The following is a 13,561-nucleotide window of genomic DNA, read 5'->3' as shown; positions in this document are numbered from 1 at the left end:
AAAGACGCCGGTTTTCCAAAATGTTTTGACCCAATTACGGGACAATCCGAGTAGGTATTCATCCTGCGTCTAACGCGTGCTCTAAAACAAGCTTCGGCATTGATGGCTAATGACTATCAACAGAGCACAACTATAAACTTTGGGCTGCATGAGTCATAAAGCAATATCACATGCGTTTGACGTAGGTAAAACGCTTTAGGGCACACTGGCGATTTTGCGAGCGAATCTCGAGTGCGTTAAGGTACGCCTGCTGCAATAATTAAAAACAAACTATAAACTAGAGAACACACTAGTGTAGACATACATTCTCGATTTAATCTGCCACAGATGCGAAATACCAGGCTGCGAAGGGCTATACAACGACACCTCATGGCTCGAATACTCGTTCGCAATCCCGACCACACCAGACACGAAACACTTGGAGTCCTGCTTTAGATACGCGCCGAGCGGCTCGGGGTGCACGGCAGATCAGTTCAACACCAGCAAGGTCGTGCCGTGCGAGAGATACGTGTATGAGATTGATCAAAGCTTTATGCAAGAGGTGAGTGACATATACTTAACTTATATATTAATTTTAAAAAGATTAACAAGTTGCAGACTTCTGGCTTAATAGACCTTGAAACGTCTATATTTATAAATTGTTTCACGGCAGTCATGCATGACATTTAGATGCAGACATTTACATTATTAGGAGTATTTAAAATACTAACCCTTTCATCTTTGAACATCGTGAGACATCGTCACATTGAATTCTGAAGCAGTTTTTTGTTGCCTTAAATTTGACGTTGATTGCAATAAATTCAGATTATTATATGGATTTGTATTTAGTATTTATTTATGATTTTTAGTATTTATTTTTTATTATTATAGGTACCTACTTACCATAAATCTGGGTCATATCATTTTGTTGTAAAAGATTTGATTAATTCCGTAAAAACAATAAAATACGATGAGGGGGAGGGTGAGCCCCAAATTACATTAATCTCTGGGCTAAAGATTCAAGTTTATAGACTTTAAGGTATACAAAATGATATTGTTTTTCGAATAGGTACCTACCTTTTAAATATTAATATACCTTTTGTGTTAATTTCTCTATAATTATCTCAAAAGAATAGCTGCAGGAAACCCCTTCAGGGATAAGTTCGTTTTTGTACCTAAATATTCATAGTATATCTTTTATTTTACCGTCTCTTCAGTTCGACTTCGCCTGCCAAGAGTGGAAGCGCGCTCTAGTGGGCACCGTACACAACTGCGGCATGTTCGCTGCCATGCTTTTCACCGGGGCCATCTCGGACCGCTTTGGCCGAAAGATTGCCGTCGGAATCGCGGCGACCGCTTCGCTGGTCTTCGGGATCCTCCGAGGATTCGCACCAGATTACACTACTTATCTTGTTATGCATTTCTTCGAGGCCGGCTTTGGGGGTGGGCTTTACCCGTCGGCGTATGTTTTGAGTAAGTACCTGATGAATTGATGATTGACTCTTTGGTCCGGTCTCTGGTTGACGTCGCTCGCTGCATTGAACGTCTTTTTCTTCGGCAATGTTGATGTCTTTCCATAAAGTATGCTGCGTACGGCATCAACGGGAGACCAAGGTTTTAAGGCCATAAGATTTAATTTCATAAATAAAATGCAAGCAAATACATGTTAATGTCATGAAATCGTGAGAAGTTCCCTCAAATTGGGTTGTAGATGTTCCCAATTAATTGCCATTGGTACATACGTTGGCATTGGCATGGGCCGTTGTACATTTTTAACGAGACAAATGTAAACTCTTCTTTTCTTTATCCTTTGCATCTTGGGAATTTGCGACTTCGACTAAAACGACGAAGTAGTTTCTTTGTCGGTACAGCCGACTTGTTTACTTTTTAATAATTCTATCTTTACCTAATTGCGGACGCTTGAATTCAAACATCATTTTTATCAGACAGAACAAAGTACCCTCTGTTGAACGGTTGGCAATAATATTATGGAGGAATCTGATAACCTGAACCCTCTTTTAGTACTTTGATAAATTATTAAGCATTTGTTGTAAATATATGTTACCAACTATATTAAGGAGTGTAATAGTTATGAGGGGTCTGGTGCCATAGTTAATGTGATGAAGACGGAGAGCTGAAGCAAGAAATATTATTTTATTGGTAACTTTTCATATCGGAAATCTTGTGACATGACACCGCTGCGATATTGATTATAGGTACCTAGCAGTTTCGTTAGTTATATTATTGTATGATAATCATAAAATCTCCAAGTAGCAATTTTACTACGAGTATATCCATTAAAAGACTAAATATAATTAGATACGGTTTAAGAATACATATTTTGCAACTTTACAACCGTGACCTACATAATGTCTATTTCCATCAATAATAATTTCAATGACCATATGGTATCTATTGGTATTCGCATTAATTTCTAAGAAACATTAATCAGGAAAACAAATAACACTTTATATGTCTGGCTCTATAAATAGCCCATCAATGACATTCATGACTCATAATAATTATCTTAATCGTGCACCATCATTATAATCCATCGCGCTTAGCATAACAACCTAATAAGCAATAGTATAAGTATATTTGACTCGTGCCATAAAGTATATTTTCAAACTAGTTTTTAGGGTTCCGTACCCAAAGGGTAAAACGGGACCCTATTACTAAGACTTCGCTGTCCGTCCGTCCGTCCGTCCGTCCGTCCGTCCGTCTGTCACCAGGCTGTATCTCACGAACCGTGATATCTATACAGTTGAAATTTTCACAGATGATGTATTTCTGTTGCCGCTATAACAACAAATACTAAAAACAGAATAAAATAAAGATTTAAATGGGGCTCCCATACAACAAACGTGATTTTTGACCAAAGTTAAGCAACGTCGGGAGTGGTCAGTACTTGGATGGGTGACCGTTTTTTTTTGCTTTTTTTCGTTTTTTTTTTTGCATTATGGTACGGAACCCTTCGTGCGCGAGTCCGACTCGCACTTGCCCGGTTTTATTAAATACATATACGGTTGTTAAGAAAGTTAATAGCAGTAAAATTATACAGTAATGTTTTATGTTATGTTAATTCAGCCTGGTGTTTATTTATTTATTAAAAGAAAGATCGAATGTGATTCTGTGAAAATTACATGCCTTCAGCGAAATAATTATGCGCGTTGTTCTAACAGGCATATTCTGCTGCTGATGTTAATTTTGGCATTTTTATCGAACCTCATGAAACTCTAAGCGAGGTATATCTATTTTAAAGATGACTCACGTTAGACCGGGCCGTGTACGGGCCGGAGCTTCCGGTGCATCGTTTTCTATGGAATGCATCACGTGATCACCTGTCAAGTCATAGAAAAGTAAGCGCCGGAAGCTCCGGCCCGGTCTAACGTGAGTCATTCTTTACTCTCAACGGTGCCATAAGTATTTCTAATTCCATTCAATTCAAATTTGTCCACAGTTGTAGAGCTGGTCGGCCTCAAGCAACGCGTCATAGTATCAGCCATGTGCAACATGGCCTTCGTGATCGGCGTAGTCATTCTCTCCGGCATAGCCTGGTTCGTCAACAACTGGAGAACTTACATCTTCATACTCTACTCTCCTGCCCTCCTGGTCACATTATACGTCTGGTTCATGAATGAAAGCGCACGCTGGCTACTAAGCAAAGGAAGAAAAGACGAAGCGATCAAAATATTGATGTCCGCTGCCAAAATCAATAGACTAGACCCTAGACAACTTGAATTAGACAATCTCGGAGATCCGCTTTTGAAAGCAGAGAATCAAACTGATGATAAGAAATCTCAATTGTCCAAAGCGATTCGCTCTTCTATAATATGGAAGCGTCTATTGATCTGCATGTTTCTGTGGATGACTTGTTCTTTTGTGTACTATGGAATGACGATAAACTCTGTGTCGTTGAGTGACAATAAGTATTTAAGCTTTATGCTGGTGACTCTGGTGGAGATACCGGCGTACGTGGTGGTGGCGTTAGTGCTGGACAGGTACGGGAGGAAGAAGACATTGGTAGTGACGTACACGACATGTGCCGCTACGAGCATGCTGTTTGCTTTCTTGCCAAAGGGTAAGTAGCTAACAATAAGAGTCCAGAGGGAAAACTATGAGAGCCAGTCTTAGCTGTTTTTTTTTCGTTATCTATCGATCCCTTCGATCCCCAGAAGCTTATCGTGTGCGGTGCGTCATCGTAAACATTATCGAAATGCACGAAGGCACAGATCGGGCGCGTTAAGGATGACTCGCGCTAGACCGGGCCGAGGCATCCATGTCATATTCTATGACGGCTGATCAGTGATCACGTGGTGCTTTCCATAGACAACGAAGAGCCGGAAGCTCAGGCCGGGTCTAGCGTGAGTCATCTTTTAGTTGACGTCTTTGGCGGTCAACATTTAAAGGACCATTTTCATTTTTTAAAGATACAGAGTTATCTTTTAGGTACAGTGTCGTAACAGAGATTGTCATAGTTTTCCACTTGGACTCTAGAATTATGTTGGACAATGCTGTAATTATTTTCAACACTTATCAATTTACGATAGAATAGGTAGGTACCCATTGCAATTTTTTTGAAATAATCGTGATAGGGGGCTGTCCATAAATTACGTCATCGATTTTTGACGATTTATGACCCCCCCCCCCCCCTAAAATCATCCAAAAATCATGCTTCGAATGATCCCGTTTCCTCCTACGTCATGCTACCATCATCCGTTGTCCAGACCCCCCCCCCTAATTTGAAATGACGTAATTTATGAATAGCCCCTAGAGAAAATCTACGTTATTTCTTTATTCTCCTTGTATTAATTAATCCGCTATTTATCCAATCTGATAATAGACATAAATTCTTTCGTCATTCCTAGTTCTTGAATAGGTCACAAAATTAAACTAGTGGCTCTGAGAGCCGTAGGCCTCGCGAACCCCAATGGTTTCCCCATTAAAAAAAATCATAAAACCGAATCGACGAAAAAATCTTATTAATCATCGAACCTACTCACAGAATTTCATGAGAATCGGTTGAGGACTGCGACTGCGACCTGTAGATAACATAATCCAAACGAAACGGAGACCTTCGCTGACGCTCGGTCTGCAATAGGTAGTATTCATTTGTGAGCTACGGTTATGTACTTGGAAATTAGATTTCCAAAGAAATATCTTCATATTTGCAATGAAACTCGACGATCAACAACTGTTTTGTCACAATGAACACGTGTCGCTATTACATACACATGACGTGACATATGTAGGTACAAATCATGTGAATACAATCGTATTTGTTGACACGGTTGTGTGCACAATGAGGTGATACTTTAAATTACCGATCATAAAATAACCGTAAACAACTTTTAAAGTACTTTGTTAATGCTGATAGCTCTAGAGCGTAGCGGAACATTTATTATGCTACTATTACATAACATACCTTTAAGCTTTAAGGATGACTCACGTTAGACCGGGCCGTGTCCGGGCCGGAGCTTCAAGCGCATCGTTTTCTATGGAAAGCATCACGTGATCACCTGTCATTTCATAGAAAAGTAAGCGACGGAAGCTCCGGCCCGGACACGGCCCGGTCTAACGTGAGTCATCCTTTACAGGGTGATAAATTCGATAGGCTCTTAATACAAAAAAATGTTTTTAGGGTTCCGTACCCAAAGGGTAAAACGGGACCCTATTACTAAGACTCCGCTGTCCGTCCGTCCGTCCGTCCGTCTGTCACCAGGCTGTATCTCACGAACCGTGATAGCTATGGACAGTTGAAATTTTCACAGATGTATTTCTGTTGCCGCTATAACAACAAATACTAAAAAGTACGGAACCCTCGGTGGGCGAGTCCGACTCGCACTTGTCCGGTTTTTTTTTTAAGATTAGATTAGGTACTTATAGAAAAATCAATTAATACATAGGTACATATACAGATTTAGTGCATAATCTTTTCCTCAAAAATGGACGGCAAAGTCGACTTTGCCGTCTAAAAAATAGGTCGTGAAGCGCGTAGTTTATGGTCAGTCAAAATTTAAAAAGTTAAAAACATTGCAGTCTCGATTTTGGGACTGCAATGTTGCATACAAATTCCATTATTTGTCGAGTTCCAAACTTTTTAAAAGTTGAAATGGCCACATCAAATGAAGGCACAGGCCCATTAAACAGCCAAACAGATGATTAGTACCGCGACTATTTAGCTGTCTCAAATAGGTTGGCGTATTTTCGGCAGAAAAATACACTTCTATTTTTTTATTAAAAAAATAAGAAGGCGGCAAAGCTAATTTTTTCAATTGTTTCTACTTTTTTCTGTGAAAATATATCCGTAAGAACGTTGCTTTTGTAAAATATTTCTATGATGCTAGTGTTTCTATTTGTATATATTTTATATTTCTTGCACCATTTTTGAGAAAAGCACTATATATGACTCGGCTGGAAGGCTACTTGCTGGCTTCGGATTCAATTAAACGGACTCCCAAGGTCGTCCGTTTAAAACGAATCCTCAGCCTGCAAGTACCTACTTCCGAACCTCGACAATAATGTACTATTTCCATCGTATTTTCTTGGAAACGTACGGACGTGTCATGTTATACCTAGCATACCTTACTACCATATAAACACCTACCATATACCTACCATAGATGGAAAAAGATTATGCACTACCTACATCTGATACCAATGTACACGTTAAACTTCACCAAAATGTTTGAGTTATCTTGTCAAACCCTAGTGTTAAACCCAATAATCATACTTCATCGTCAGTTTAGGTAAATAAATATGAGAAGGTTTTGTGTCGTTGGCAACCAAAACTTTAGGTAAGTTTTCGTTGCCAATGATGCAATACCAACTCAAATATGACGTCGGTTTTAGAGCTTAGATATTCAATTCAATTGAATAAAAAAAATAACAGGGAACCTAATAAGATCAGTGTCATCATCACCATCATCATCATATCAGTCAGAGGACGTCCACTGCTGGACATAGGCCTCCCCCGAAGAGTGCCACAATGACCGGTCTTGCGCCACCCGCATCCAGCGGACTCCCGCGACCTTTACCAACATCAGTGTACGACTGTTCAAATAACGATTACAATAAAATAGGTAGTATTAATGTTGGTAATAAGTCACTTCAAGGAGTTCAAGGAAAAAACACCTTGATAAAAATTAATACATCTTATTAAGTAGCATAAAAAACAATGATTTACGTGTTAGTTTTTCTTGTTGTTAATTCCAGTCAAGTTTTTTGCACTTCAAGAACGATCTGTATGAGGAAAACCGTACTTAATATTCATTTGAAAAAAAAACACGATATTGATTTGGCTTCCAGTCGTTAGCTTATTACATATTTGTTTAATCGTACGGCGTTTAAAAAATAATGTAGGTAAGGAACATTTAATACAATTTCATTCAATATATTTGCAAGTAGGTATCAAATGTAGAGTTCATCAGAATTATTACATTATTATCTCTAGTTGCATTGTAATTACAGTCGGGTATTAAAACTTATCTCTCATTGTACAAGTATATACAGGGGGCCAATTTTTGAATTTCGATCGCTCGATTTCGTCACTCGAAAATCGGTGGAAAACGTAGAAATGCTAATTTTTGAAATACGAGTGATCGAAATTTGGAATCTATTGGTATTGACCATTCGATTTCAATTCTATTAGTAGAATTTAAATGCCTGTAGTGGAGATATTATTTAACGAAATCCACGAAATCGAGTGGTCATAATTCAAAAATCGCCCCCCAGATGTACTTAGTGCATAATTATTTTCCATCAAATTTTCTCGGAAACGTATTTGTCATGCTACTTCAGCCAACCTCAGTACTTTTTGTACCGAGACTGACTGAAATAGCAAGACACGTTCGTCGAGTACGTCTCCGTGAAAATACGATGATAAATAATTATGCACTACATCCGTACGAGTATTTAGGGTCTCACCACATTTTTTTCGACGTTGAATCGGCTTAGGCCGGTGAGAAAACGCACTATATCCATGGCAATGGCATAAGAGCGAGAAAAATGTAATTCTTTTCGCTTTGGCTCGACTCGGCCAGTCGACCAGTATAGGTAAAATAAATAGGTAAATAAAGCCCCTCTTGCACCTATTAGAGCAATATTCGTATAGGCATTTCATATTTGACGTTCGTAAAATGGCGTACGGTTTGTAAACTTATTCTTTGTAAACTGTATAGACACTTATACGTATGCAAGACGTTTTGTATATAGTAGAGGGGCTGGAAGCTTTTAAGTTTTTAACAATAACGTATAGAAGTTTGAATAGTAAAACCAGTGGACACTCCTCCTTTTGGCATTCTCGGCTCCGTTCGGCTCAGCATTGCTCCGAGCAATTATTAGGGTTGACACAACTTAACGTCCCTTTGCGTGCACGACCACAGAATAGATAATGACTTGAATTTTGACAACTCTAGTAGCCGGAAGGGATAGTGCCATACATTAGAAAGGGACAGCATGATTCGTCCCTGAATCTCTGTCAGACTTCGGTTTTGCAGGAAGTGTCTTTTCTGTACGGTAATAGTACTATTATTTATTCTGTGGTAAAGCGTCATCGGCACAAGCCGATTCGGCATCGATAGGTCTAATGACACCTTTAACAATAAATTGCAGTCACAAACACAGTCATGCAGTGTGGATTATCATCGTTGTTTAGATTAGTTCAACCTCAAATAGATATAGAGATAGAGTAAAACCACAAGCAATACTGCAAACACATTAACGTTGATTATTTGTGTCATCATTAAACTTTATGATACCAAACTATGAGAGATGATTGTTATATTGTTATGTTGAATATATGCATTGATTGCATGTAGGTAGGTATAGGTATATTAGGTATTGCACCTATAGTCCTTTACCCTACCCTATAGGTAAGTATGTAGTTATATATAAAAATGGTTGACAAATATATTAAAGAATGGATATGTGTTCGCGGTAGATAATCATCTTTAACAATATTAGTATTTTTATACGTTTAAGTACCTACGCATCGATAACAGTTAGGTATGTAATTTTGTCAATAACATAAAAATGGCACGCAATGGTGTCGCAGCACACTTTAAAAAGTTTTATATTTATGAAAAAAAAAACTTACAAAAACCATATCATAAATTATAATATTTTTATGCACTCTCACTAGGTACTCATATTGTTGTGGCGCCTGTAAAATATTGTCTTTAAACTACAGTATTTTGCCCTATTGTGAAACATGCAGTTACGTTTGTCCTTTCGACAAAATAACCATAATTATGTTATTTACAGCATTTAGGGGCCAAATAGAAGGTTATATCAAAAGCGTGAGAACATAATGAAAAAAAAATCTCACGATTGTCAATTGTTTTGTATACTAATACTTCGGTCAATGAGGAATGTTTTTGTATTAAATTATGTTCAACAGTGTTTTAGAATTAGAAGAATATATAGGCAATATTTTTTGTTTAAATATTATTAGGTAGGTAATGTCTACATCCAAAGCGTTATTATTATAAGTAAATTAGGTAAATTGCATATTACTTAAGATTATGTGTGTGATTAAGTGATTTATGAAATTGAAGTTATTTTACTACCTGCTTAATTACTTAATACACATATTTCACATAGATAGAAACTCCACGATGGTAAGGAAGGAAAATATATATCGTGACGAATATTAATCCTGTTTGCACATTAGTTTATTTATGCTATAAACATGTAGTAAGTACCTAACTAAGTAATTTGAAAACGGAAATTGGTAAGAAAGCCTACGTACAAAACTTTATAAAACAGAATATAACCATGAAATATGAGTAATAAATGTAATAAGTACCTAACATATATTGGGGTCAAACAGATCACTGTGTTATGTCTTTCCTGCAGACATACACAAGAGTTAAGGGCTATAAAGGTTAATTTTCTTATTTAACCCTTATCCACGTGAAAAGGTCCTCCTTTTATTTAAAGAACTATGATAAAATCATTGCTTACATGCCCACAAGCTGTTAACTATTGCCCACAGGAGAGAAAACTAGTGTGTTATCGCGAACAGCACATTTTTCTCTCCTGTGGGCAATAGTTAATAGGGAATGCAAATCGGTTATTTTTTGTATGGAAATAACCGCGGTTTCGGTTAATAACCGATTATTTCCATACAAAAAATAACCGAAAATAACCGATTTGCATTCCCTAATAGTTAACAGCTTGTGGGCATGTAAGCAATGATTTTATCATAGTTCTCTAAATAAAAGGAGGACCTTTTCACGTGGATAAGGGTTAAATAAGAAAATTAATCTTTATAGCCCTTAACTCTTGTGTATGTCTACAGGAAAGACATAACACAGTGATCTGTTTGACCCATTGCGACTAAAGGAGGACTCACGCTAGACCGGCCCGAGCCCGGGCTGAGGCGTCCGACAGGTCATTTTCTATGACGGCTCGGTGACGGCCCGATCGACGATCGGTGATCACGTGATGCTTTCCATAGAAAACGAAGCGCCGAAGTTCCGAACCGACCCCGGCCCGGTCTAGCGTGAGTCATCCTTAATAACTATTAATGAGGTAGGTACGTATAAAAGCGGAAGGGAATGATATCCCGCACACTTGCGGAGGCGTACGTGCAGGAGCCGCAGCCAACATGTACCCTTTCAAAAATTTAATGTAATACATATAATAGGGTGGTTCAAAAAACATTTTTTTTTATTTTCCGACGGGGCACCCCCTTATTTTGTTACACTTATTATGCTGATAAAATACACCAAGTTTCGTAATTTTATCTCAACTACAAGGGGGTGCTCAACCTCTTTGAAAATTTTGTATGTTGTATGAAAACCAAAAAAAAACAAGTATTTATTATTCAGAATTTTATTTAAGTATCTGTTTTCACATTATTTGCACATGTAATTTATAAGTTTTTAAGTAGAAAAACATTTTTATTTCTATTTTTTATTATTTTTCAAAAGTAAGATTTTTAGAATTTCATTTAAAAAAATCATAAACAATAGAAATAAAAATGGTTTTTCACCAAATAACTTTTAAATCACACTTTCAAATAATGTGAAAACTACTACTTACATAAAACTCAAAAAAATAATAACTTGTGTTTTTTGGATTTCATACAACTTTGAAAAATTTCAAAGTGTTTGAGCACCCCCTTGTAGTTGAGATAAGATTACAAAACTTGGCATATTTAGTCAACAGAACAAGTGTAACAAAATGAGAGGGTGCCGCTTCTTCTAGCTAGAGTTTGAATTTTTCCCATACAAACGTGAACCACCCTAACATATAAGAAAAACCTACACCGAGCGGATACTGCCTCTACCCGTGTCATGGAACACGCGCAGAGACAGCACCCGATATGGTGAAAACACTATTGAGAGCGGACTTAAAATGCGGCCTGCAATACAAAATTATATTTAGGTATAGGTATCACTTTTAGATTTATAGCCCTAATACTTGTAGCCCTAATAGTTTATGTTTGTTAAGTGATTTTTATACTAGTAAATAATCGTTTATATTCATGAAAAACCGCCCGCAAGGCGCAAACCACATAACCTTAATTTCATAACAGATTCCGTTGTACAGCGGCCTGGTGGTCTACTGCGCTGTACCTCGTCGGCAAATGGAGCGTGACCCTTGCCTACAGCTCCGTGTATATCTACGTGTCTGAGGTCTTCCCGACGAACATGAGACAGACGTTGATCAGCATCTGTTCGACTGCTGGTAAGATCGGGTCTTTGGTCGCGCCGATGACGCCACTATTGGTAAGTTCTACATCACTAACAGTTTTGAATGATTCACGGTTAGTTGCACTAGACATACCGACGGAGATATGGACCGTGATTACCTTTTGTATCGGGAGCTCGAAAACAATACGAAAGGTAATCACGGTCCATATCCCGGTCGATATAAGTCTAAGTTAGCTACATCTTCGTTGCCATCATCACTGTCCATACTTTTCATGCGTGCCAAATCAGTTTGTATTCAGTAGGAAAGTTTGAGGCAAAAACCAATCCCTCTCTCTCTCTCTCTCTCTCTCTCTTAGGTGCCTCTCCAACTAGTGAAGGTTAGCAATCGATACCTCTAAAATATTTATGATCATTGCAATTTCAAAAACTTAATGGCCTTTCTTTTCTGCGATTGATGACTGTAGTATAGTCGTTTTATAGGCTTAATCTAACTATTAAGAATTGGTTCAACTCCCTGGAAGTTTTAACCTCTTGGGGTTCAGTGTCCTCATACTAGTAGGTACAAATTACCAGCAATGAAATTTAAATCTTAATTAAATGGAATAGAATTGCTTTTGTTTTGTTTCGTTCGATTTTAAAACAAAGCAAATTCAACTCTATTTTCTAAAACCATTAATTTAAATTCGTCTGCCAATTTTCTTTGGATGGTGGGCCGCTAGAGGTAACATATCGCAGATTTTAAAAGACTTCAATTTGTTTTGCCTAGACCTTCTACCACAAGTCCATGCCAACGGTCCTGTTCGGCGGCATGTGCATCGTCTCAGGGCTGCTGGTGCTGATACTGCCCGAGACGAGGAACACGCGGCTCCCGGACACGATCGAGGAAGCAGAAGCATTATCCAAAAAACGGAACAAAGTTGACGAATCTTAACATAGGAAGCTGACTTAAATGAGTGTTGATATGTTTGGTAATTGTCATACAGATTTCTACAAATTGTTAAGGATAAGTATCGTTGATCTAAAATTTTCAATATCCACCCGAACTGATAGCTGACTAAGACGCTAAAATATTAAATTTATTTTCAAATCGCTATCTAGGCTAGGCTCTAGAGTCTAGACAATAAGCCAGCCATCAAACCATTCTAAGAAAGCTTTTATTTTATACCCTAAGTATACTTTGATATTACATTCGGCAGCTAAGTTCAACATGCAATTTTATATTTAGTATCCTTTCATTTGAATCCAAAATTAAATTTGCTTTGTGTGGAATCGTTCGGCAGTATTTTACTGCTTTTGGCAGATAGCCCATTCTCTAATGCTGTTAGTGTTTTCTATGTCTGATTACAGAATAGAATACAAATTACCTTAGCCCCACTTGCACCATCCCACTAACCCGGAGTTAACCGGTTAAACCGATAAACCAGTGTCAAATTGTACTGGTTACCATGGTAACTCCAGGTTTAACCGGTTAACCCGGGTTAGTGGGATGGTGCAAGTGGCCCTTACGTTGCCCATGATTTATTCTAGAGGATAAGACTAATGGTGACTGTAGTGAGAATATTATGAAAGTATGACTTGTTTAATGACCAGGTTTTCTAATTATGTATAAGATCACTTGCTTCTCCAATAGATCCAACATAGAAAAAAAATATGGTTGCCTGTAAAGTCGGTTTACGGACGGTAATTTTGCGTGATTAACGTCATAAGAAAACGTGGCCGTAACGTTACCATGGAGATCCGTCCACAACGTTACCATGGAGATATGGCCACAACGTGACACTTTTTCGTGCATGCTACCGGTGTTCATCGACTTATAAGACGTTATCACGTCAAAAGGTAAAATGATTAACTAATTTACCGTAAAAAAACAATGCAGACTTAATTCGGTAACAACTACAATATAAATAAAACAAGAAACG

General features: G+C 37.9%; 1 protein-coding gene across 2 annotated transcripts in view; it reads left to right on the top strand.

The window, feature by feature from the left end:
* LOC134798878 (solute carrier family 22 member 1-like) overlaps positions 1 to 13,010 on the top strand; it is a 37,344-nt gene extending 24,334 nt beyond the window's left edge. Inside the window, exons 3-7 of one of the 2 annotated variants that reach the window (XM_063771268.1) lie at positions 328 to 541; positions 1,197 to 1,452; positions 3,440 to 4,060; positions 11,539 to 11,717; positions 12,409 to 13,010. In XM_063771268.1, coding sequence (XP_063627338.1) covers positions 328 to 541; positions 1,197 to 1,452; positions 3,440 to 4,060; positions 11,539 to 11,717; positions 12,409 to 12,573 — 1,435 coding nt within the window. In that variant the 3' untranslated portion in view covers positions 12,574 to 13,010. Of the gene's footprint in view, positions 1 to 327; positions 542 to 1,196; positions 1,453 to 3,439; positions 4,061 to 11,524; positions 11,718 to 12,408 lie in introns of those variants that run through there. The other variant, XM_063771269.1, reaches the window with a different exon arrangement.
* The last annotated feature ends 551 nt before the right edge of the window (positions 13,011 to 13,561 follow it).

This window comes from Cydia splendana, chromosome 17 (assembly GCF_910591565.1).
Source record: "Cydia splendana chromosome 17, ilCydSple1.2, whole genome shotgun sequence".
Taxonomy (NCBI): Eukaryota; Metazoa; Arthropoda; class Insecta; order Lepidoptera; family Tortricidae; genus Cydia; species Cydia splendana.
This window is presented reverse-complemented; position numbering and strand designations above follow the sequence as displayed.